This window comes from Plecotus auritus, assembly GCF_963455305.1.
Source record: "Plecotus auritus genome assembly, chromosome: 9".
NCBI classification, from domain to species: Eukaryota; Metazoa; Chordata; class Mammalia; order Chiroptera; family Vespertilionidae; genus Plecotus; species Plecotus auritus.
This window is the reverse complement of record NC_137783.1, coordinates 10,249,983-10,276,432: the sequence shown is the minus strand read 5'-3', so window position 1 is coordinate 10,276,432 and position 26,450 is coordinate 10,249,983. Positions and strand designations below refer to the sequence as shown.

General features: G+C 37.9%; 1 protein-coding gene across 1 annotated transcript in view; it reads right to left on the bottom strand.

Moving 5' to 3' along the window:
• Window positions 1–728: 728 nt before the first annotated feature.
• CCDC186 (coiled-coil domain containing 186) overlaps window positions 729–26,450 on the bottom strand; it is a 43,422-nt gene continuing 17,700 nt past the window's right edge. Inside the window, exons 4-16 of the mRNA XM_080687486.1 lie at window positions 22,515–22,643; window positions 20,081–20,293; window positions 18,345–18,464; window positions 16,352–16,456; window positions 15,802–15,900; window positions 15,565–15,651; window positions 14,555–14,697; window positions 11,701–11,956; window positions 10,615–10,804; window positions 9,196–9,276; window positions 7,389–7,599; window positions 5,648–5,867; window positions 729–4,405 (exon numbers count right to left, since the gene is read on the bottom strand). Of these exons, the coding sequence (XP_080543612.1) occupies window positions 4,322–4,405; window positions 5,648–5,867; window positions 7,389–7,599; window positions 9,196–9,276; window positions 10,615–10,804; window positions 11,701–11,956; window positions 14,555–14,697; window positions 15,565–15,651; window positions 15,802–15,900; window positions 16,352–16,456; window positions 18,345–18,464; window positions 20,081–20,293; window positions 22,515–22,643 (1,938 nt within the window). The 3' untranslated portion in view covers window positions 729–4,321. The remainder of the gene's footprint in view (window positions 4,406–5,647; window positions 5,868–7,388; window positions 7,600–9,195; window positions 9,277–10,614; window positions 10,805–11,700; window positions 11,957–14,554; window positions 14,698–15,564; window positions 15,652–15,801; window positions 15,901–16,351; window positions 16,457–18,344; window positions 18,465–20,080; window positions 20,294–22,514; window positions 22,644–26,450) is intronic.

The window sequence follows — 26,450 nt, the reverse complement described above, 5'->3', positions numbered from 1 at the left end:
AATGCTGCGGGAGGCCATCGTTCCTTTTCTGGGACACCTCCCCCAGGCACGCAGAGCCAGCAGGCAGGTGCCATAAATTAGTCGCCATCAACCCCGCCCTGGTGATTCTGAGACCCCGCCCCAGCCAACTTGCAGGCTCACCCAAGCTATTTCGAGTGGCTTTTCCATACCAACAGTCTGCCTTGGCTCATACTTCACTTTCCTCAAAGCTCTCAAACAGCACCTGGCCTCAGCACGCCCCGTGCCCCTTGCTAAGTGGCCCTCGGGCCTAGGCCCACACCAGCAGCAGCCAGCCTTGGTTCACAGCTTGGCCTCTCCTGGGCACCTCCAAGCCCAGCACAAGTAGGAGCATCTGCAGATCGCTTTGTAGCTCATGCTGGGTGGCCCCAGGCAGGGCACAGTGGTGGCTGACCTTGGCGCACCTCCCAGGAGGCCCCAGAGCCAGTGGATAAAATAAGCATGTGAAAATGTGCCTCTTGTAAAGGGCCAAATTTTGCCATCAGTAATTTAAACAAAAATTTAAAATATAATCTAGCATTCAATTTAATCAATTGATTTCTAATAACTGATAGACTGAAAACAAACATGGGGAGCAAACATTTTTAGTCTGGTTTAAAAAATAAACTCAAGCAATTTGAATTGGCCTTGCCACCAGTCTGCAGAATCAGTCTTTTTAGTAAGTGGTGTATATCAACAAATAATAAGATGACATTACAATACAACTTGGTAAACAGGCATTACCTATTTAATAAGTACAATATATACATAGAATTCTCTTGAAAAGCTTAATTTTATACAGACATATTTACAAAATGAACAGTGTAATCAAATTAGAGATTATCTATACAATACACACACATATATATAGCTATATCTATCTCTCTCTCTCTATATATGTATATGTATATATATGAACTTTGGAAGATAAGCAAGTTTCATCATCATAGTCTGGACAGCCATACTGCATTTTAAAAAAGGATTCCATTCCAGAAGAAAAATACTTTAAAATACAATTATATTTTTCATTTATTGTCCTGAAAATTCTTGATGCTTGGATACATTTTTCAATTATTTTCTCTTCTTCAGCCTTGAAAAGTTTTTAGGTTTCTAGTGCCACCAACTGGTATTAAAAATTAATAAGCTTAGAGTAAAAAAAAAGAATTGTTTTGTTTTAAAATAAAAGTCATTGAAAAATAAGCTGCTGGAGTCAACGTTCATAAGGCAAATTAACCACACTGAATAACAACATGATTGATAAAAATATTTTCACCAAGGTATTATATATAACATTCACAATATTAATGGTTTTATTTTCCCCTACTAGTAAATATTAGTCTAAATTTACATGTAAAAATCTTTAGAAAATAATACAGTGCAAAACAAAGTTTGGAAACACACATGACTGCATGATTAGATAATCTTTATAAGCATCAAGTAGGCATTAATAATTTACTAAAATGGCAAAAATCGAATGCCACTTTATGGTCTTTGGATTTTTTTTTCCTTTTTCTTACGGAATAATTAAACATCAAACTGTGACCAAAGTGTGGAAATGTATATAACTACCAAGGGAACAGCAATCTGCTGCCGCATACCTCAGTAAGGATTCATTTCCCAAAGATGAGTGTCAGAGTGGGATTTCTGGGTCACCTACTTACACAGGTGGCCTGACCCTCTTCCCACCGGGCGGGTGGGAGAGGCAGAGGCTCAGAGCTGCCCGTTTCCTCCCGGGTGTGTTCTAGGACCACACCTCCAGGAGGAGGGGAACTACTTTCTCTGGCCTGTTCACCAATACCTTCATGATACCTGGTATGGTGCCAGGCAACAGGTTTTCAATAAACATGTTTATTAAATGAATAAATAACATGGTAGCCTGATAAAATTTAATTTCAAGATAAGTCTATTTAAATGGTGATGAAGAAAGTTAAAAAGGAAACAACCAAGTTCAAGCTCGTTATTCTGCTCAAACACACTATTTGCAATCCTTGAAACTTAACACACTGAAGTTCGGAGGGGTATGGGAAAAAAGGGAGTCACAGTAAACATTCACTTTAAAATTGAAACCTGGTGAAGTGTATACATACACACACACACACAAAATCATTTCCTGCTCAAAGAAACCAAACAGCCTTGGATGTGTACAACTCATAATGAACATACAAAAAAAAATTCCCCCCCAGATCTGAGGTTTATCCAGACCATTTTCCTTGTCTGGGTACCCCATTCTTCTCTCCATATATTCAACACAGTAAGGGAAGAAGGCTCTCTAAGTCAGAAGCTACGTGTGAATCGATGTAGAGATAAAGATCTGACATATGCACATTTTTGTACATTTTGCTCAGTTCTGACCCATATAAAAAGGATGCAGTAAAAACTAAAGAACAAAAGGAAAATATTTCTTCAAAAGTTTTCCATAGTTTCTTATATTTTAGGGGAAAAGTAAAATGTCAAAATATGGTTTACAATAGCTTTCTTCTATTATTGTTTCAAATTTAAACTTCTCCAAATGAATGGTGACACAAATGTCAATATTGGGATGTTTCAATTTTGTATGTAATAAATGTGTATATATATTTTTTTTATTTTTATTTTTTAAGAGTGTATAGACATAGGATCACTATTTGGTCTCCATTAATACGTTTTGTGTCTTAGAAGAAAATAAATATTGTAGTGTTTGAACCTATATCACATAACAAGCCATAAAAATTTAGTTACCTTGGCTACTCTAAGTAGTCTTTGGGAGTATCAACTATATGTCTAGAAGCAAATGGGAAAATAATTCCAATTTGATTGCACTTACCCTCTTATTCTGATAAATTACTATTGGTAAAAAGAACAAGACACATTATTGTAAGACTAATACTTTTAACAGCTATTTAAAAAATAAAATGTTTTAAAACTTGTATTTCCATTTTGAAGTAAAAATATTGTTTTGGGATGACAATACATAACACAATATACAGAAAAAACAATATAATGAATCATCGAACCTTAGTAAATTATCTTTTTAAACAATGATGACTAAAAAAATGTTAAAACCCATGAAGAGGATATTGCCACCACGAGCCCAACTTTGAGAGCCATACAATTCTTGAAAGGCTTTTAACCTATCATCCCAAAGCTTACTTAAGGGGAGAAAAAAGAACGCAAAAATCCAAACAAAAATGAGGCTTTCTGCAAGACAAAAATATAAACCACTCACAGAAATTATAACAGATGAGAAATTTTAAAAGCAAGAAAAGTTCAATGACATAGAAATACTGACACTACAACTGGCAACATTCAAGTTGCCACATTGCAAATAAATATTGTAAAAATCCAATAGGATACATAAATTTGGCTCTAAAATTCCTTTGGTTACAGAGAAGTAATTATTTTGTGTTTTAAATAAATACACTGAAACGCCTCATATGTGGGGATTGTAGGATCACTCCACTATAACATGTAAGTTTATCAATAGTGAAGATTGGGAGCTCAAACAGTACAGAATGGGTGCATTCTCTTGGGAACAGAATCTTTATAAATATTTTAAACATTTATCTTTGCATTTGATATTAGTAAAACTCAAGTATTTCAGTTCCAAAGAATTCACTATTCATCTCTCTGTTTTAATAACTAGTCAATTTCACATTTTAAAATATAACTGAAGTCCACAGGAATTTTCTAAATGAGCACATTATTTTAAATCATATTTTATGCAACTGAAGATTTAAAAAACTCCACTATGAATTCAAACAATTTGAATATGAAAAAAATATACCTAGCCCCGATAAGGTACATGCCTGATCATGGGCCAATTACCACAAGCTAGCTTTCCTATTAGCTTCCATTAAAATTAAAAGATTTAAGGATCACTGGTACCCTCCCCTAAAACACAACCAAATGTCATATTGGAATGTCAAGACAAAAATTTTTATTTTTTAGTTTTCTTTAAGTTAGGAAAATAGCATATTACTGGTCCTTTCATGCATAATTTTAAAAAGCTGGATCATTTCTGACATTCTGTGTTTTAAAGGGGAAAAAAATGGAGAAGGGGTTTTCAAAAGCCCTTGTAATGCTGACCATTTCAATGATTCTTAGCAAATTAAACTAGGCTGTTTTGGTTCTATGGCGGGCTGTCACCATAGGAAAACAAATTTCATCAAGTCTGCACTCTTACAGGATACACCGCAATGCGTTCCTGGGGTAAAGGATACTGTTCTGTACAGGTGAAACAATCGTTCTTTACTGGCTGACACAGCGGGGGAAGGTTCCAACAAGACGGGGCAGTGACCCTGTTCCTCGTGTGGTGGTTGTCTCTTCTCTGAGCAGCAGCTTCCCGTTAGGTTTTCTTCGTCCTCTGTTCTAGTTCATGCTGGTGTTTAATAAGGCGTTCTATTTCTGTTCCAAGTGTTTGTAGATTTTCCTTTAATCATTTGAAAAAAAGAGCAAAATAAGAACAGAACTACTAAGTATAACAAGTAAAAAGGGTTCCACTTGAACTACCTTTGCCTAAATTTTGAAGAGTGATGATTAGTCTTATAGGTTATGTGAAATAAACTAGACACAGCTATTTTCAGTAAAGTAGTCCTATATATTACAAAGTCATACTTATTTTTTTAATGAAGCTACAGCAAATTTTATTACATAAAATTATTACCAAAGTTAAAAAATAATTTTTGAAATCTACTACTAACTATCCAATAGCTAAACTGGCTCATCAACAGACATGTGGATAAAAAAGCTGTGGTACATAAATACAATGGGATATTACTCAGCCATAAAAAAGAATGAAATCTTACCATTGGGAACATCATGGATGACCTAGAGCAGTGGTCGGCAAACTCATTAGTCAACAGAGCCAAATATCAACAGTACCACAATTGAAATTTCTTTTGAGAGCCAAATTTTTTAAACTTAAACTTCTTCTAACACCACTTTTTCAAAATAGACTCGCCCAGGCTGTGGTATTTTGTGGAAGAGCCACACTCAAGGGGCCAAAGAGCCGCATGTGGCTCACGAGCCGCAGTTTGCTGAACACTGACCTAGAGGGTATTATGCTAAGTGAAATAAGTCAGACAGAGAAAGACAAATACCATACAATTTCACTTATATATGGAATCTCAAGAAAAAAATAAACGAACAAAATTGAAGCAGACTCATAGATACAGAGAACAGACTGACTGATGGTTGCAGAGAGGTGGGAGGTTTGGGGGGGCCAGGTGAAAAAGGGAAAGGGATTAAGAGTACAAATTGGTGGTTTTTAAATAGTCATGGGGATGTAAAGTACAGCACAGGGAATATAGTCAATAATATTGCAATGCCTATGTATGGTGCCAGGTGGGTGTTGGACATACCGGGGGGAATACTTTATAAAGTTTATAATTGTCTAACTACTACACTGTACACTGAAACTAATACAAAATAATACTGAATATAAACTATAATTGAAAAGTAAAAATATAGCTAAACTGATTTTTTACTCTTTCTTTCATTGCTATGTTAAAAAATTCTACTTTTCAGGAAAAGAACAACACACTCATTTTATCTCTGGGTAAAATGCTATCTTGCATTATAGAAATAGTCCACTATGTACTGGATCAAACTATGAAACAGGCACCATTATGCCATGTTTATTGGTAGGTAAGTGAACGAGAAATATAAATACCTTCAAAGTAATATTTTTCAGTAACGTATCTTCCAAAACGGCCTGTAATTTTCGGTTGATCTCCAGAGAGAGTTCCAATGTCAGTCCACTATCAGCTGGATGGGATGTGTACAGAGACGCCATGATGCCACCCCGTCTACTTAAGTGGACTTTGTTAAAATCAGATGCCTCTGAAGAAAGGGTGCCTGCCTCTTCCCGTAAAATGTAACTCTGAATGATTCTGCAAAATAAAACCACACTATCAGTTATGTACCTGCAGAATTAAAAACGCTGGAATTTGCAAGAGTCAACTAATCAGAAGTATCAAGATGAATAGCATAAATACCTACAAGGTTAATAACAGAACTATATTAGGAAAGAAAGGAATTTTCCTTATTCAGATTCTTTCCTAAAGACATATAAACAATGCTTTTCCATTTCTTTCCTTATTACTTGAATAAAGTATTTGAGCAGTTTTTTGTTCCTATTTCAGTTCATATTTTCAATTTTCCTGTTAAGCTTAGAACTGTATTTTACTCTTTTTCTTTTCAAAGTTATAGGCAAACCTTTCTCTAAGTCTAAAATTATTTCAAAATAAACATGAGAAAATCGTGGGTAAAGACTGCACTATCAAAGCCCTTAAATGAGCACGGTATCTGTGAGGGGTCTGGCGCAGCACCGTCCTGGAGTGAGTGTCAGCACGGGATGTGGCTCTCCGCTCTTGGTCCGTCACTTACAGGGTGAGGGCTGAATCTGGAACAGTTAGTAATTTGACCTGAGCCCCAGTGACTTATCTGCCAAATTAGAGAACTCATTCTCTCCGGGTAAATGTAAGAAATCAATGCGCTATTAAGTCAACAGGCATCGTGCCTTGTACTTAGTAGTTGTCCAGTAAATTACCCCACTATGTTCTACCCAGCAGGAAAGATAATTCACAACACTATAAAGCTCTTAGAATCAGCCATAAAAATAAAAACCTAAGTAGAGCACTTTAAGTCCAAAGTTATTTTAATATATCAAAAAAATTAATGTCAATTGGTCACCATCATGAATAACACAGTAATTATCCGGACCAGGAAGTTCATAACCAACAGATGACTTCAGTGGAAACAAATGGTCACTGACATCCTTCGCTGGGAAGGCAACAGTACCTTAACAGTACAGAAATTCGGGAAAAACTAGCCAGATTATATAAGACCACAGCGGATGTCACCTTTGTGTTGGGATTCAGAACCCTTTCTGGTGGTGCCAAGACAACTAGTGATGGCATAATTTATGACTGCTTGGATTACCCAAAGAAAAATTAACCCAAACACAGACTTTCAAGACATGGCCTGTATGAGAAGACCTCAAGAAAACAGAGAAAGATGCAAGAACAGGCTGAAGAACATCCTGGGGACTCAAAGGCCAACGTTGGTGCAGCAGAAAGTGAGAGGAGGTGGGACAACAGTAGTGAAGATTCTTCAGTTACTTTATTTGTGGCAACTGCTGATTTTTCACGAGAGAAAAACACTAAGAACTTTAAAAAACATTAATGTCTACTGAAATCTATTATCCCCTTAAAGGAAAGATCTGTGTTTTCCTTAATCTCTGTATTCCTAAACCTAGAACACAATAAGTGATTAACAAAAGATTGGGAAGTGAATGACTATAATTATTTTTTGAAAGATAGGATCTTGGTGTGATTAATTCAAAAACAGTAAGTTAACCATCTGAATAATGGTATTTTAAACACAAAATATGTGACCAAAATAATACATACTTGGTTTTTTTCCTAATTTCTTCCACCAATTGCTTGATGTGATCCTCCATAAACTCTATCTTTTCATGCTTCCGGGCGTGTGCTTTCTGCAGCCTTACTATCCTCTCAATCAACATGGCCTTGTCTACTTCTGGGAAGTTATCCACAGCTACCGACGACCCAGTATTTTCCGGAGATCGATCTTCTGCACTGCTTCGAGCATTAATGGACCCTGAAGAGAAAAAAAGTTTAGGTATTGTACCTGGTTTAGAGTCATCTCTAATCTCATATTGTATCTTCTAGTATGACTTTCAAATATTAACTCTAACAGAGTTGGGCACAGGACCCAAAACAAGTCATACCTGGTTTGAGTTCTTATTTCTGAACATACTGATGATAGAAGTACAAAAAGATCTACTATATCTTTCAGGAATCGGAAGAGGAAAAGTCAGAAATAACAAGTCTGAAGTAAGACCAAAATCAAACCAAGAAAAAGAGACAGACAGAGAGAGTAGAATACAACCATGTGGGCTAAGCTCAGTCAGCTCAGCTCAGGAGCCTGGCCTCCCTAGGTTCAAATCCCACTTTCTAGCTGTGAGACTTCGGACGAGTTAATTAAACTTTCTGTGCCTTGGTCACTTCATCTTAAAATGAGAACAACAACATTATTCACCTCACAGGATTATTATCCTCATTTAAGTGAGTTTAATACACGTGAAGTGCTTGCCACAACTCATATATGTAGTGAGCGCTAAGTGAATGCTAGCTATTATTTTTATCAACATCAGTTGTAAAGAATTTTTGACCCTTTTACCTACAAAGTTAAGCTTTTTTTTACCCCATTCTATAGATTTTAGACAAGTAATGTATCTTATCCAACATCATACACTAATAAATGCAGAGCTGGGACCTAAATACCTATGTGTAATTTCAAACCCACGCTTCTTCTGCTACACCGTTTCCCACTATCGTACCTGTTGATGGCATTTTCTCCCCTAATATGCCACTCCTGGAGCAGTGCAGTCTTGTGGCACGCAAGGGCTTTAGAATCTGAGCGCTCAGTCACTGAGGATTTTGGATGAGTCATGGAAACACGCTTTAAAGTGGGAATTGTAACAAGACTTTTGCAGAGTAAATGATATACTTAAAGCACTGAGCATGGTTCCTGGCATTCCAAAATTGATAAATACACTGATATTTTGCTAATTACCATTTTCACAATGTTACCAATCATAATTTCATAGACTCTATTCATTTCTGCTGTACCATAAGCATATTTACCATGAGAAATGCTAATATTTTAAAAATACTTGTGTGTATATACATTTAAAAATCTGATATATGGTCACTTCAGTAGTTCCCAGGTGTTAAAAGTAATATAAAAGTAAAAAGAGAAACCACACTACAGCCAATCTCTCTGTAGGGATGGATACAAATTGAATTTAAGAATGGAAGAGGAAGTTGTTACACAGAATAGAGACAAAGCAGGTAAGAAAAAAGGAGATAGGGGAATAGGTGATAGAGAACCACGTGACATACACCTGAAACTAATATAATATTGTATGTCATCTATACTTTTAACTACAAAGAGCTTTACATTCCAGAATTGGGGATGGGAGGTGTGTGTGTGTGTGGGGGGGGGGGGGGCGGGAAGAACCACATGGCAAACTTGAAACCCTGGCTAATGGAAATATTTCTTATAATATGTACAACTACCACTTTTTAAAATTCAAAATGAAAGAAAAACGTTTCAATACCTTTTAAAACAAAATATGCTATTTCTTTTTATAATCAATCACAAAATAACTAAAACCATTAGTTTTTTTACCTGATGAACTAGAACGACTTCCCATGCTGCTGACTTCTTTATCATAGCCTCCATTCTCGACCTGATCTAATTTTCTTCGTGCTAGAGAAGAAAGACATGGGTTACTTGTGACAATTATCATGACCATTTATTTGCTCCTACTACCTCTGATTTTTATTGCTAAAATCACTTAGGCCAGGAGGGCTATAGGTGTCATTTATACAAAATGACATCTAGAAATGCACAGGTCAAATACAACATATATAAAAACATCATGATAACAACTAATACTGGCTGGCATCCCTTAGGTACACTGGGCATAACTTCTGGAGTCCTGAAAGATGTAGAAGGGTACCAGAAATTTCCCCCAAATTTCACTTCAATTATATCTATAAAAACAAACTGACTTCTCATGGCAAATAGCTGAATAAATTTATATTAAGTAAATGCTAAATCTCTTTTATTACTATGTTTAATCCTGTTTTGACACAAATAAAGCAGAGGGAAATAGTAGAGAATACGAAGTCATAATGCATATCTTATTTGTCTTTGTACGCAAGCACAGGGCACACACTCCCAATAATTGTATGAATTTTTAAATGAAAGAAATCTGGATTCCAGCTCTGGCTATCAATCACTGTGTTTGGTTAATCTATAAGCTTTCTGGGTCTCAATTTCCTGTACAATGGAAGGTTAGGTCTCACCGATCTCTAAGTTAGAGGTCTACTTAGATGCAAGTTCGAAAGATGCTGCACAAAACAATTCATACACAAGTGTAGGGAGAAAAATTTAGAACTACTATTAATACTTATATTTAATCTGACCTTTTAAAATTTCTGTTTTCCTTGTTGTCTGATATACATTGGTAACATTCTAATATACATCAAATAGAATAACACGTTTAAAATTTATAAATACATATAAATTAGAGAAAAAGTGCTGAAGTAATTTTTACTAGGAATATGTGATCAAAAATATTTCGACACTACTGCCTTAAGTCCCATGAACAAATGTCCTTTAGTATAGAAGATGCTATAGACTATTCATGTAACTGCAAGAAGTTTAGCAATTTGGTATATGAACAATAGTACATTAAAAAGAACTTAAGGCTCTAATCCAGGGGTCCTCAAACTTTTTAAACAGGGGGCCAGTTCACTGTCCCTCAGACCGTTGAGGGGCCGGACTATAGTTTAAAAAATAAAACTATGAACAAATTCCTATGCGCACTGCGGGCCGGGGATAAGTCGGCTGCTAAGCAGGACAGGCAGAGGCACCCGGTGGGCCGGATAAATGTCCTTGGCGGGCCGCATGTGGCCCGCGGGCCGTAGTTTGAGGACCTCTGCATGGTAGAACCTGATGTGAAAAGTGTTTTTTCTCTAAATCCTAAAGATTAGAAGAAACAAGAAACATTCCAGGTCTAAGTGTGGAAGAATTTCTTACCTTGCTGAAGTTGTTTGGTAAGGTCCTTGACACTAGAGGCATGCTTACGTCTTTGAGTTACTAAATCATCTTTTAATTCTTCAACTTGGGTACTCAATGCTTTAACTTCTGTTTGTTTACAAGTGAGTTCAGCTTGCAGAGTCTGGACTTCCTCTTTTCGCAATTCTTCCTCTTTCAACAATCTACTTTCCTAAATATTAAATTAAGATAAAACAAAAGACACCAATTTTAATAGGTGACTTGTATGTTTCCACTATTTCTCACAGTTTAAAACATTAAAAATACCAAGTCTTTGATAGCAGATTCTTCTATTATCACTCCTTACCAGGTTTTGTTTACTGAGCTCCTCAAATTCTTCACATAGCAACACGGGGTACATTAGTATATCTACCAGTTTACACATGCAAAAACACCAAGTATTTTTTAACTAAAATCTCAAATTATTTTTATAAGTAACTTGAAGGCACTCTCATAACTCGGAAATATTAAACCATTTTTAAAGCACAAAAATGTAAAAATGTAAAGTACTTTTAAAAAGATATAGTAATTCCAGCCCTAGCCAGTTTGGCTCAGTGGATAGAGTGGCCTGTGGACTGAAGGGTCCCAGGTTCGGTTTTGGTCAAGGGCATGTACCTTGGTTGCAGGCTCGCGGCCCTGGTCTGGGTGCATGTGGTAGGCAACCAATCAATATATCTCTCTCACATCGATGTTTTTCTCTCTTTCTCTCTCTCTTCCTCTCTCTTTCCATTCCATTCTCTCTAAAAATCAATGGAAAAATATCCTTGGGTGAGGATTAAAATAAATAAATAAAAAGATATAGTAATTCTAGTTAGAAATGTCAAAAACCCTGATTTTCTTGTTTTCAAAAGTGAAATACTTCATAACCATTTTAGGGAAATGTTTTATTATAAGCTACCTAAGTTGAAAGGAAAACCGACATTCCTCACAGCATTTGAAAAATCTGTAAGGAAGTCAGTGCCAATAAAAAAGAGCTTAGATCAGCTACACTAGGTTTATGCCAGTAGGGAAATCGATTGCTGCTTCTTGCTATGTTGCTTTAAATGGTGAATGTACAATTATACTTACCAAGCTGGTATTTGCCTGTTTCATTTGCTCACACTGGCTTTGTAACTGACTTTCACTACAGGAAAGCTTGTCACACTGGGACTGTAAAGAATTGCATTCAGACTGAAGTTGTGCGTTCTTACTAGTAAGCTTTTCTGTAAATAGCAGTAGCTCAGATTCTCTTTTCCTACTGCCTTCGATGTCTTTTTGTAGGTCATTAATCAAAGAATTAAGACTTTCCACTTCTTCCTTCAAATTCTCAATTTCTTGTTTACCTCTAAAAAACAAAGTTTATATTTAAGAAAAAAATTAAACCATTGAAAAACATTAAATTAGTGGTTTGGGAATTTTCATAGAAGAAAATGCTTTATAAAGATACTTTTACTTGTGAATGACTAACACATACCAGGAACTAAGAGCTAGGAATACAAGGGAGCATGACAGACATGGCCCCGCTTTCAAAGTGTTTTGTCAGGTAGAAAAATTATCTAAGTGGGGTAAACATTTTTGATGATGAAAGCACCAAGCGGGTCACCCAACCTAGTGTAAGTGATGCTTGAATTAATCCTTAAAGCAGGGGTTAGCAAACTTTTCTTGTAAAAGGCCCCGACAGTACCCAATTTCGCTTCTGGGGCATTTGGTCTTTGTTGCAACTGTTTGATGCTGCCACTGTCGTGTCAAAGCAGCCACCGACTACACATAAAGGAATGAGCTCGGCTACGTTCCAAAATGTAATATAAAAGACGGTGCTGGGCTGGGTTTCGCTTGCCAGCCATAGTGTGCTAATTCCTGACCTAAAGGAAGAATAGGAATGAATGTGAGAACCAAATACTATGTTCCAGGAAGGGAAGCTGGGCAGGGAAGAAGAGAGTGAATTCTTGTGGGTCCTAACAAACAAATGTTCAACATTGATGAGGGTAGGACTGCACTATATCCCTGCCACTTAATACAGGGCTTGGCACATAGAAGATAATCAATCAACATTTGTTAACCAACTATTCCTGGAATAAAAGAGTGAAAGAGGAGAAGGCACAGAGGGAGAAGCAAGGAACAGGTCACTGATGACCCTCCAAGCCATGTTAAAGCATCTGAACTCACGAGGCAATCATTGGAATGTTTGGAGAAAATTTCCTTTTTAAAAAGATGCTAACTGCAGTGTGGGAAATGGATTAAAAGGGAAGAAAAAATACTTAGAAACTGTGGCAGTTTTCCAGATGAGAGCTGAAAATGCCTTGGACAATGGTGGTAGCAACAGGAATATGAAAGTAAACAGACTGAAAGACATTAAAGAGACATCACTAATAATAGTTTTGTCTGGTTAGATATGTGAGGGGAAGGACAGAGGGCCATGGTGTCCCATGTGGATGCTACTCTTCACTCATCTCAGGAACATCATAGAAACATAGTTGTGGGAGGGAAAGATGAAGCTTTGGACATATTGAAGTCTGAGGTGTCTTTGATACTTTTGTGTTTAGAACTCAGCAAAATGGGCTGAAAATGATGTGACGGTCCTGCAGCATACTGTAAGAATAGTTAGGATCATCCAGGGTAATGCACTGAGAGATTGCTGGTTCGATTCCTGGTCAGTGCACATGCCTGGGTTGTAGGCTCGATCCCCGGGAGGGGGGGAGGGAGGGAGGCAGAGAGGGAGGGAGGGAGGAAGGAAGGAGTTTAGTGGTATTAATACTGAAAACTCAAGCCAGGCTTAGTCTGAGGAAGTGTCTACTAGATTTAAGGAGGCATAGCAGTTTTTAATGGAATGTTGGGATAGAAGCTTGGATGAGTGGAGAGGGTTAGAAGAACAAAGAAGTAAATGAAGGACAGGTAGAGATGACCCTATAAAGGTGTGGCTGTGAAGGAAAGGAGAAAGGCAGAAGTTCACTGGAGCTTGATGTTTGTAAGATATAATAATATTTACATGTAGAAAGAAAACACAGTCAGTAGAAAGAGAGTGGTAAGAGAAAGGATAAAGAAAGAATAATGAACAAAGACCCTGAGAAGGCAGGAGCGCATGGAACCCACAGATGAAGTAGAGAACAATTCCATTCAGAGGAGCAGGAAAATTTCTTCCGTAACAGAAGGAAAAGAAGGAAGAATGGTTGTAGATGCAGGCAAGTTCAGAGGACGAATAGCAAGAGGTTTTGAACTTGTCAACTGATAGCTCCCATTTCTTCTGTGCAGTCAGAGTAAATAGTAAGGTGAGAAGGAAGATGAGCATGTGAAGAAAGCCGTAAGGTTTAGAAGAGATGCTAAGAAGATGGGGGAGAAGGCTCTAAGGACATGATGGGATATGAGGTGCATTAATATTCCCAGGCGAGGCTGCTAACCATGAGTTTATAGCAGTGTCACTCTGGAGGACGGTGAGGATTTCTTTAGCAACACTCAGCAGCCTGGGTATGAGAAGTATCTGGATTCAACCTGAATCCATGCTCTGCCAGGTAATTTCATGAGTAGTTTAACTAAAGGGTTTTATAAGAAGCCAAGGAATAACTTCAGATCCTGACCTCAAGCTACATGCATACTAAGATATAGATATAGATGTATATCTACCTTGTAGGAGACAAAGTTAACTATTTGTGTAAGTAACAGAATTTGAAAGCTAAGTAATGAATAAAGAAACCCAAATCCATTCTGTCTTATAAACTGCTACTGACAATGTTCAGGAAATATAAACTTTGATTTTTTAGAAGCCATGATGGGAACTTCAAAGATAATCCAAAAAAATTCAAAGAAAGACCAAAATTTAAAAAATTTTTAGCCAGTAAAATTTTTAAATTATTCTTGTTTGATGCAATAATTGCATTTAAAAATAGAAACTTGGGATAGAATTTAAAAGCCTGTTGATTAGCACAAACAGAAATTGCTCATTTTATACCTTTGATGTTGCTCCTGTATCTGATCTGCAATTTTCATTTTGTCCAAGAAGTTCTGAATTTCAGCTTTTTGGCGATTAATAATTTCCTTATATTTCGATAATTCATCTTCTGTTCTTAATCGTTCATCTTCTAGACATTTCACCTATCACAAATCATAACCAAGTTTAACTACAAACAATATTTTCTTGTTCCTTATTAGCTATTTCAGGTAGTGGTTAGATATGAACAACCTAGGCTGAATTCTGAAGCTGTTAATTAATGTGAAGAAAACATAATGGGAAGTTAACAGTCCTGGGTTTCATCTCAGATTTCCTCTGATTTAGCCATGGGAATTTCAGAATGTCACTTTCTTTTTGCTGAATCTCCATTTCTTCACCTGAAAAGAGGACATACCTTCCCTACCTACCTCAAGGAACTGGCGTGGAGAACAAATAGAAGTGTACAGGGAAAACACTTTGAAAATTCCTGTGCTTGCAAACTCAAAGTGGTTACTTAAAAGCCTATTTCTAGATAAATGAATATGCAATGGTACTCTTTCACAATTACATTAAAAGAGATACTAGTCTTACAATAAAGACAATAAACTCTGAAAAGAACTTAACAGATTGTTAGAAATTAAAACTGTATACAAGACTATTAAATATACCCAGGAGAAATATAAAGAAACTATTATTTTCTCATACAGTTCTAAAATCCAATTATCTTTCCAATTAATTTGCTGATAAGACTGCCTTTGGATCAGAGACCCAAGGATAAGTTATAGATCCAGCGAATGTGTTAAAAAACAGGCATGTTGGGAACACTTGGAAGGGGTTGAAGTAGAAGACATTTTCATTTCAGTAGGAGAGTCCATTTTATTGCTAGGGAATTGATAGTCTACTCCTATGAGTTCTTTCATTTTGGAAATCTTCTAAATAAATACCCTTTCCCCAACAGCTTAAAAATCAGAATGAGTCCAAAATTAAAAATGTTTACCCTTCGTCTGAGTCACGACCAAAGATCTAATTACCTTTGTTCTCAGTGTTCGTAACTCATCCATGCCCTCCTTAAATGTCCTCTTCAGATCCTCCAGTTCCTTGATTTTGGCATGATGCATCTTTTAGCAAGTTTAAAAGAAACCACAGATCATTATGTACTAAACTAGACCCTGCTCCTCCCAAAGGCTTTAAAAGTAGATGACAGTAAGTACTTGTCATTCCTCTCCTGTATTTATTACACAATCTAGGGTATACAAAGAACTACTCACCTCTAGCTGGTCAGATTTTTCCTGCATTTGTTTTTCAAGCTCTCCTTTTGTGACTCTGAGCTTGGCATCAAGCTCATTTGATTTAATTTCTTCTGACTCCTAATGGAAAATAAATTTTAAAGGTATAACTTAATTTTTAAAGTTTTATACTTTGAAAAGTGAAGAAGGCTTTTGCAATTAAGTGTGTTAATTAAGAAATACATAGTATATGTATCTACAAATGATGACTTCATTGAAAGTTTAAATATGTTGATTTTGCAAGAACAAGAATTGCATACCTAAGATATGAAACATAATACAGTGGTTTTTTTTTTAAGTTATACATTTACAAACATGTACGCTTTATTCTTCTGATGTTTTCTAGTGTTTTTATTAAGTTAATGAGATCTCTATATAAGCTACAAGTACTTTGACATCAGAAATAACCTGTGTTTTATTTAATTGACCTACCAATACATTCCACACTTCAAATATTACAGATGTAAACTTTAATGAAACAATATTAACATTGGCATGATTTGTTACTAATCTATTAGAAAAGTTAGCATACCTGGTATGTTTTTATCATATCCTGACAATTTTTTCGTATCTGATCTGCTTCTTCCTTTGCTTGGGTTAATTTTGTTGTTGTCTCTTTGAGTTTATCTTTGGTTTCCTGCATTGATAAAAGGACAGTGACAAACGTGGGCACAATGATGTGATGAATGGTAGGAACAATGACCAGGGCAGAGAAAGTTTTTGTCTCAGCACTGCCACCGAGGGGCCGAATAATTAAAAGCCATTAAATAAAGTTAAATATCATAAAGTTCTCAGCAAATCACTACAATTTACTAACTAACCTGGTAAGACAACAAGAGCAAATATTAAACAGTTCTTTGCACACACACACAGAAGACAATTCTTTGGTTTATGGCGATGGTATCTATTAAAAACTGCTTTGTTATAGATTCATGCTGCAGTTTGGTTTCTATTCCTAACCACTCTCCTGAAACAGCAATTCTGAAGGTTTGCAGGGACTACTCTCTCGTTAAATTCAATTACTTCCTTCTTCTTGTTCCTTCTTCTTGACTTTGCTCCAGTTCTGACCACTCCCTACTCTTTGAACATCCTTCCTGTTTCCATTACAAGACAGTGTGCTGTTTTGTCCCTCTTCATTGTTGCCTTCTTGAGCTCCTCAACTGCCTTTCTATTTCCTGTGGCAATTTCCCAAGACATCTCCCTGCCCTCAGCTCTTTCTCCATACTTCTGCAGAGTACCCAACCAGTCCCAGGGGTTTGGCTATCATGTTGATTTCAAATTAAAACATCTCCTCTTAGTAGCTTCCCTTCAGAAAGGGCCTTCCCATGGACAGAATCCAGGGCATCCCTAGACTGTAACAACTGATAGTGGACCATGGCTTATGTTTTCCCCATTGGGAAGCAGCTTCTGGGCAGCACCTAGCTCAGAACTTGCCCCTTATTAATGGTGCAAGTAATATTTGTTGAATTAATAAGGGAAACATAATATATAAACCTTCTGTTCTAGTTAGGGTGGTCTTCCCAAATACCAATAGTTTTTTCCCTTTTTTCTTATTGTTCCTCCACTTGTAATACCTTTCCCTTCATCTCTTGAACCATCTATACTTCATCTATCCTTCACATGCTGCTTCTTATATGTCATTTGTTTTTGTATAAGTCTATCATACAATTAAGTATTTACTTATATACTTTTAGTTGCTGTTTATAATAATTTGACTTGTATTAAAATTCAGTATCACTTTAAAAATGTAAATATTTGGAGACTTTTTCTAATATATGTACTTTTTAAATGTTAGAATATTATTTCAACAAGAGGACACAGAGAGAGAAACTTTATCTGGTTTCCCCTCCCCCCAACTTCTATATGATCAATAACTAAAACAGAGTCTGACACACAGGAGGTACTCACTTCATTCACTCAAAAATAGCAATTGAGAGATTTCTATATGCCAAATAAATACTCACTAAATAATTGAATAAAAGTAATAATCACATTAAATGTATGTTTGTTAAGGTATTAACAACGTTTCATTCGCTGATTCATTCATTCAGTATTCATTGAGCACCTACCATGCACCAGGCACTGTACTATGCTCTGGGGAAACAGTGGTGTTTTTAAAAAAAAAAGACAAAATCTCCACTCTCACAAGCTGATATTCTAGATGAAGGTACATAATAAATAAAATACACGAGTGAAAATGTTGTATTAAATGGTGACAAGTGCTAAGGAGTAAAAATAAAGACATGAGAAAGCCTGGGGGCAGGTGCTGAAAATTTAGAGGGTAGCCAGGGAAACTTTCACTCGGAACGATGGGTCAAGACTTGAGAGCAGTCAGCAGGATTTGCTAAGGAGCTAGATATGGTGACTGAGACCTCAAGGCTAAATCTAAGGCTCGCAATCACCAAATATGCAGGCCCAAGCTATCCTACCGGAGTCACTAAATTCAACTTTATGCCTCATTAACTATTACTGCATTTGCTCTAAAAACTGATACTAATGATTTTTCCACTGCATCACGTACTCACCTTGTGCGAATCCATTTCCACTTTTAATTTGTTTTGTGCCCATTTTACTTTAATGATGTGAGAGTTGATATCTTCCTTTAGTTTTTCTATTTCTCTGATGAGTCTAGTAGCTTCACCTTCCTAAAATAATATCACTAGGTCATATTTTTCATTTTACAATCAACCAATTATTTGTGTATGTTTATCCCACCTCAAAATAATCAATACACAGTAATTCAGAAGATGGCACATTATTATGGCCTATAAGCCATAAAACTGATTTAAAGTGCAAATCATAAGAGGGCAGTAAAATCCTAAATCCTGTTAACAGACATAATTAACATATAATTTAACCAACTAGATATATTACAAGTACAAGCATACCTTTATTCTTCTCAACCACTTGGCTTTAAGGTAAAATAAGAATTAAATTGGTTTTGCCAGGATTTCTGAGACAATGACAACTTTCCTGAACTAAAAGTTAATTAATAAAAAAATAACGTTAGCCCTAACCGGTTTGGCTCAGTGGATAGAGCGTCGGCCTGCAGACTGAAGGGCCCCAGGTTTGATTCTGGTCAAGGGCATGTACCTTGGTTGCAGGCACATCCCCAGTAGGGAGTGTGCAGGAGGCAGCTGATCGATGTTTCTCTCTCATCAATGTTTCTAACTCTCTATCCCTCTCCCTTCCTCTCTGTAAAAAAATCAATAAAATATATTTTTAAAATAATAAAATAAATAACATTAGCCTGGCCAGCATGGCTCAGTGGTTAAGCATCAACCTATGAATCAGAAGATCACAGTTCAATTCCCAGTCAGGGCACATGCCTAGGTTGCGGGCTCGATCCCCAGTGTGGGCATGCAGAAAGCAGCAATCAATGAATCTCTCTCATCACTGATGTTTCTCTCTCTCCCTCTCCCTTCCTCTCTGAGATCAATAAAATATATTTCAAAAAAATAATAACATTCATCATCAAGAAGATCAAGAAGTGATAATCCACTGGAAATGAGATCATGCAATGAGGCTGCTAGTTAACACAAGGGCTCTGAATAGCTAAGTAATTACATCTCCTTAGACAGCATCTAAGAACAATGTCTGTCTGTTTATTTTGTTAATCCTCACAAGGACATTTTTCCCATTGATTTTTAGAGAGAGTGGAAGGAATGGGTAGAGACAGAGAGAAATATTGATTGGTTGCCTCCCACACACACCCCAACTGGGGCTGGGGATCCTGCAACTGAGGTATGTGCCCTTGACTAGAATCCAACCCGTGGCCCTCAGTCCATGGGCCAATGCTCTAACCACTGAGCAACATTGGCTAGGGCTAAGAACATGTTTTTTTATCCCCAAAAATGCAAATTCTATTCTATAATGAATAAGTGTTACATTAGTATTCTGGTCAAATGATACTTATTAAACCATTCACACTTTGACACTACTATGTATATTATCTTGCCAAAATCTTCCTTTGAAGCACAAACTAATTTCTTCAACATATAGATTTAATGAAAAAGTTGTTTAAAAGATCTTTCAAGAAAATTTTATCTAATAAACAACATATGTCAATTTCTCATCTTTTTCCAGTAACATTTTCTGCACACAGGTAACAACTGGAATTACTAAAGCATTCACATACTTAGGAGGTAAACTAAACAACCTGATGTTTACTAGTGGTTTAACCACGGTAAGTTATGATTATCTGATTAAGAAAAAGCAAACAGAATACATTTCAAACAAGGTACAATAGCGCAAGTTATACCTTTGTTTCATACAGCTGGTGCAAACGTCCTTTCTCTTGAGAAAGCAGCTTAATTTTGTTAGTGTTTTTCTCAGTTTCTTTATTTGCATCTCTAAGTTTTCTCTCAAGTATCTCTTTTTCCTTTCGGAGGTCTAAAGATTCTTTCTCACCTCTTACATACTTCATTATCATTGCTTCTTTTTCCTGGCGAGCCTCTTCACATTTCTTATTGGCCTTTGAAAAAAGTATCTAGCATTAAATTTTTTAAATAAAATTAAAATTTAAAATATTATTTTTCTATAATATTACCAATGTATTTTTTGGTTATGGAACAACATTCCCAGGATCTGTGAAATTTTAAAAAGGAAAGAAAAAATTCAAAACTATAGATAAACACTAAACAAATTAATGTCACTAGTATTTATTTTACCCTTTCCTATTCCTTTTACTTTGGCTGATATGGCTGCTGTTTTCTGTTTACTCCTCTGGGTCCACTTTCCCACTCTTTCCCATCCACCCTGTGCTTCAGCAAGATGACCTCAGACACTACAGCAACAAGTTTCCTTGCCTCATACTTCCAGTTGGTTCAGCCAACAGGAGTCACTACCAGGGGTAGGCAAACTTTTTGACTCGAGGGCCACAATGGGTTCTTAAACTGGACCGGAGGGCCGGAACAAAAGCATGGATGGAGTGTTTGTGTGAACTAATATAAATTCAAAGTAAAGGAGCGGAGGGGAGACCAAGAGAACCGGATAGAACAGCCGGATCCGGCCCGCGGGCCGTAGTTTGCCCACGGCTGCACTAGACAGAAGATCAGGAGGGTAGGCAGAGAGGGAGATCTGGCTCCTCCAGAGTCACCTCAGGTTGGTCAAAGGAGACTGCTCCGGTCAGGTGCTCTCTCTATTCCACCACTGTCTCTCTGAGTTGCACGATCTGTGCCCTCTCCTATTCCTTTAGCCCAGGGGTGGGGAATGTCCGGCTCTCATGCCATATAAGGCCTGCAAAATCATTCGGTCTGGCCCTGCCGAGGCATGAGGGGTGAGTTAATTAAACCTTTGATCAAATTCAGCAGGCTAATTTTTCAGTTGGTAATTTTGTATGGCCCGTGAATGATGTTATAAATATCCAAACGGCCCTTCACAGAAAAAAGGTTGCCCACCCCTGCTTTCGCCCAAAGAGCAATAATGGCTCCACCAGCAGCCCCAGAACCCTTCATTTTCCCTCGTTGGGCAACCTAAGTCCTGCCCATACCTTTGTAAAAGTCCTTTTATTAAATTCTCCTCAAATCACTAATTTGTTTTCCGCCAGGATGCTTACTGCATGGCTAACAATTTTCTAAAAGCTATAAACTTAGCTCCCTCGCCAAAAAAAAAAAGTAACAATATACTAATTAATGATCATCTGATTTCCTATACATGAAAGCTTTCTAAAGTATTTCACATTTAATAAGAAATACCCAATTGAATTGTTACATCTATATACTCATTTCAAATTCCCTATTATTGTAAGCTTCTACTCCAAATTCTAAAATTTTATACAAAAACTTCTACAGATAGCCCTTCACTTAAGTAATTCATAGTTTGCAAATATGACGAAACACATATTTACCTAAGCTTTAGGGATTTTCAATGGCAGAGAGTGGTAAGCACCCACTGATAATGTAACTAAGTTGATGATGCTATAGTGTCAGGATATTGTAGGAAAAGCTCCTATGCTCTTATGAAAAGTGTCTAAAAATATGTTTCCTGAAGTTCTGGTACAGCAGATAATCACATCTAATAAATACTCAAAATATTATACAGACACATTTCCAGGTCCCACCCTAAATAATGGCAGCACCCACTTCACAGAGCTGTTGGGAGTGTTATGTCAGTCCATTTATGGGCAGAGATAAAGGAAAAGGAGGCAGTAAAGTCTTTGGATTTGACCAGTTTAAGATGTTTACCACTGACTTCAATGAAGATAAAGCATGAACAAACAAGACAATCAATAGGATGCAATAGGCAACTAAAATTATTAGGTATATTAAACAGGGGAGAAAACAGTTAAAAAAAAAAGATATACAGTAAGATCTCCAACAAGTAGGGAAAAAAAGTGTATGAATATGTGTAACTTATACATGCATACATAGTAAGATATATAACAAAATATCAATTATTAGCTATGGACCAAGGACTGGGATATAAAGGGACTGTAGCAGGAAGGGAGAAGTACAAATGAAGAAGGACTTTCATTTTTCATTCTACACTTGTCCTAATTTATTAAATTATTTGTTTTAAGTAGCACATTATTTTTGTATTGCTTTAGCATTTTTAACAAGTTAATTTTTATAGGGATAAAATTATCCATTCCTAAAATAACATTGATGTCCAAAATCAGCTAATAGGATTCGTTTACTTTCATAAACAAGAGAGAATCACCAGAAAGTTAATAATGATAATGACTTGAAAAATACCTGTTCCATCCGATGGGCCATCTCTTTGTGTAACTGCTGAACTGCATTTTTAGTTGCATTATCTTGAGCTATTAGTTTATCTTTGGAAGCTTTAACTTCTTTATTAAGTTCCTCTATTTTTGATTCTAACTGTAAAGAAAATTATTTCCATATTATTTTTATAGCTGTATCAAAACAGACCATCACTACCTCAAATAAATATAAACAATATAAATAAACACAAGGAAAGCAACGAATATATTTCAAAGAGTAAATGTTAGCAATGTTTCTGTATCTCATTAGAATTAAGTTAGTATAAATCTGGAGCAGATTCTGATAAGATGGATGGTAAGCTCTAGAGCAAGCATGTCAAACTGGCAGCCTACAAGGAATATTTTTGCGGCCCAGCCAATATACAGTATGTAAGAACCGTTTTTTGTGACTTAATTTTTACAATATCCTATTATACATAATCCATAATAATAAAAGCATAATATGCTAATTAGACCAGACAGCCAGACGTCCTGCCAGACGACCTTCCGGACGAAGGCAGGGCTGCAAGGGCCAAGCCCCTTGCACGAATTTCATGCATCTGGCCTCTAGTTATTAATAACGAATGACAACGTTTGCTAATGACTGATTACTATAATTGTGCTGCATTCATTTCCCTTATGCTCCTCACGCGGGCGCACCGTTTCTCTCCACTAATACTAGCAGCAACTATTTTAGCAGCCAATTGCCACGTCATTAGTCTTGGACTGACTTGTTTTGTGTGTGCAATGGGAAATATTCCGTTTTCTGAGAACAAGAAAAATAGATTTATTTGTGTTATACTTATTAATTTGTGCAGTTATTCAGTGTCTGGTAAATTAAAGTTAAAGAAAAAATATTAATTTTCATTAAAATGTTCTATTATTTTATGTTAACAGTTACTCATTTATTTCAGCCCTTTGCATGTCTCTATTGAAATAAACTTACATTTCTATGAAAATTGAAGCTTTTGTTTTTTTGCAGCCCACATAAACTTAAACCTTGTTTATTTGGCCTGTGTTAGCCTATGAGTTTGACATGCTTGCTCTAGAGTAATTACTATGGAAATAACTAAAAAATATAGTGAAAATATCATAAAGGAAATTTAAATATTACATACAAGAGAAAGTAATAATAGATAAACAGGGGAACAAAAAGACATGAGACATAAAAAAGTAAAACTGGAAGATATAAATCCAACTGCTAATAATAATATTAAGTGACAGCAAATTAAATAATAATATCAAAAGGCAGAGACTGTCAGATTGGAATAAAAAAACAAGATACCAAATATGTTGTCTATAAGAGATGCTTCAGATTCGAAGATATAGACAAACTAAAAGGATGAAAAAAGTTGCTATTTGCATATATCATGCAAACAGCAACTATAAGAAAGTATAAGTGCTACACTAAATATCAGACAGGCCGGCCGGGGGGGAGGGGCCGTGAGCAGTTGGCAGGCCAGCCTCACCCCCAATCAAGGTGGAGGGCGATCAGGGGTGAGGCCAGCCTGGGGAAGGGCCGCGGGCAGTGGGCCAGTCGGCCCTGCCCCCTGGTCAAACTCCTAATCAAACTCCCAAAGGGACAATTTGCATATTAGCCTTTTATTATATAGGATTATCTATTATCTACTGTTATTTTCATTATATAACTTTCTGTGAAAGATGACACAAAAGACTCTTAAGGCTAGAATGCTTCTAATCCTGTCCACAGAAGAAAAAGCAGCTCAGAAAAATAAAGAGCAGCTCAATTTTGCTACCAGTCTAAATATTCACTTTACTGATCCATGAAGGAAGGAAGGAAGGAAGAAGGGGAAGGAAGAAGGGGGAAGGGGAAGAGAGAGGAGGGAGGGGAGAGGGAGGAGGGAGAGGAGAGGGGGTAAGGGAAAGGGAGGAAGGGAAAGGAGAGGTGAGGAAGGATAAGGCTGGAGAAGCCAGCTAGCTAGATAAAATCTGAAGTAGGAGAGCCAAAGTTCACAGTATGGTTAATATTAAACTGTAAGCTTAAAAATATTCTAATGCCATATATAAATTTTTATATATTGTTTTTTCCTTTAATTGGTAAAAAGTCTATCTGCCAAATCAAGTTGCCTTCTCTGATTTCTACCATATATAGAATACAATCACACATATATAGAATATAATCACACATATCATATAAAAATACTAGAGGCCCGGTGCACGAAATTCGTGCACGGGAGGGTGTGTCCCTCAGCCCAGCCTGCACCCTCTCTAATCTGGGACCCCTTGAGGGATGTTCGACTGCCCGTTTAGGCCCGATCCTGGTGGGATTGGGCCTAAACGGGCAGTCGGACATCCCTCTCACAATCCAGGACTGCTGGCGCCCAACTGCTCGCCTGCCTGCCTTCCTAATTGCCCCTAACTGCTTCTGCCTGCCAGCCTGATCACCCCCTAACCACTCCCCTGCCAGCCTGATTGATGCCTAACTGCTCCCCTGCCAGCCTGTTTGCCCCTAACTGCCTTCCCCTGCAGGCCTGAGTCCCCCCCAACTGCCCTTCCCTGCAGGCCCGGTCACCCCCAACTTCCCTCCTCTGCCAGCCTGGTCACCCCTAACTACCCTCCCCTGCAGGCTTGATCGCCCACAACTGCCCTCCCTTGCAGGCCTGATTCCTCCCAACTGCCCTCCCCTGCTGGCCTGATCGCCCACAACTGCCCTCCCTTGAAGGCCTGGTTCCTCCCAACTGCCCTCCCCTGCTGGTCATCTTGTGGTGGCCATCTTGTGTCCACATGGGGGCAGAATCTTTGACCACATTGGGGCAGCCACCTTGTGTGTTGGAGTGATGGTCAGTTTGCATAGTACTCTTTTATTAGATAGGATAGAGGCCTGGTGCATGGGTGGGGGCCAGCTGGTTTGCCCTGAAGGGTGTCCCGGATGAGGGTGGGGGTTCCCTTGGGGCGTGGGGCAGCCTGGGCGAGGGGCTTGTGGTGGTTTGCAGGCCAGCCATGCCCCCGGCAACCCAAGCGGAGGCCCTGGTATCTGGGGTTTATTTATCTTCTACAATTGAAACTTTGTAGCCTGGAGCGGAGCCACGCCTTCTGCTTGCTCCGTGGTGGCAGCCATTTCTATTGGGATTTATGTATCTTCTATAATTGAAACTTTGTAGCCTTAAGCGAGGCCTGCGCCGGCCAGGGTGTGCAGAAAGCTTGGCTTCCTCCATCGCCGGGGCAACCCTAGCCTCCTGCTCTTTCCAGCTCTGTGGCTGCTGCCATTTCTGTTTGGGTTTAGTATCTTCTATCATTGAAACTTTGTAGCCTTGAGTGGAGGCCTAGGCCAGCAAGGGCAGGTGGAAAGCTTGGCTTCCTCCATTGCCGGGGAAACCTAAGCCTCCCTCCTGCTCTCTGTGGCCATAGCCATCTTGGTTGGGTTTATTTGCATATTCGCTCCTGATTGGCTGGTGGGCGTGGCTTGTGGGTGTAGCGGAGTGATGGTTAATTTGCATATTACTCTTTTATTAGATAGGATTGATTCCTACTTTATAAAAGAGAATGCTTTACATACCAAGCAACCCTCTAACTTAAAAGACAAAACTTTTATTTATACACAAATTTTCAGAAATGTACTTATCCTATCTAATAAAGAGGGAATATGCTAATTGACCATCACTCCATCACAAAGATGGCTGCACCCACAGCTGAGGCCAAGTTCCCGTAAGGAGCCTTAAGAAGCAATCAGCAGGGACCTGAGGCTATGCCCTCCCCCGCCCCTGTGGGGCTTGACAGGGGACTTCAGGCCACGCCCCCCCCCCCCCCCCCAGCACCAGGCCAGGAGACCTCAGACTGCACCCTCCGCCCAGCGGGGCTTGACAGGGGACCTCAGGCCGCACTCCCCGCCCCCAGCACCGGGCCAGGGGACCTAAAGCTGCGCCCCCTGCCTGGCTGGGCTTGACAGGTGACCTCAGGCCATGCC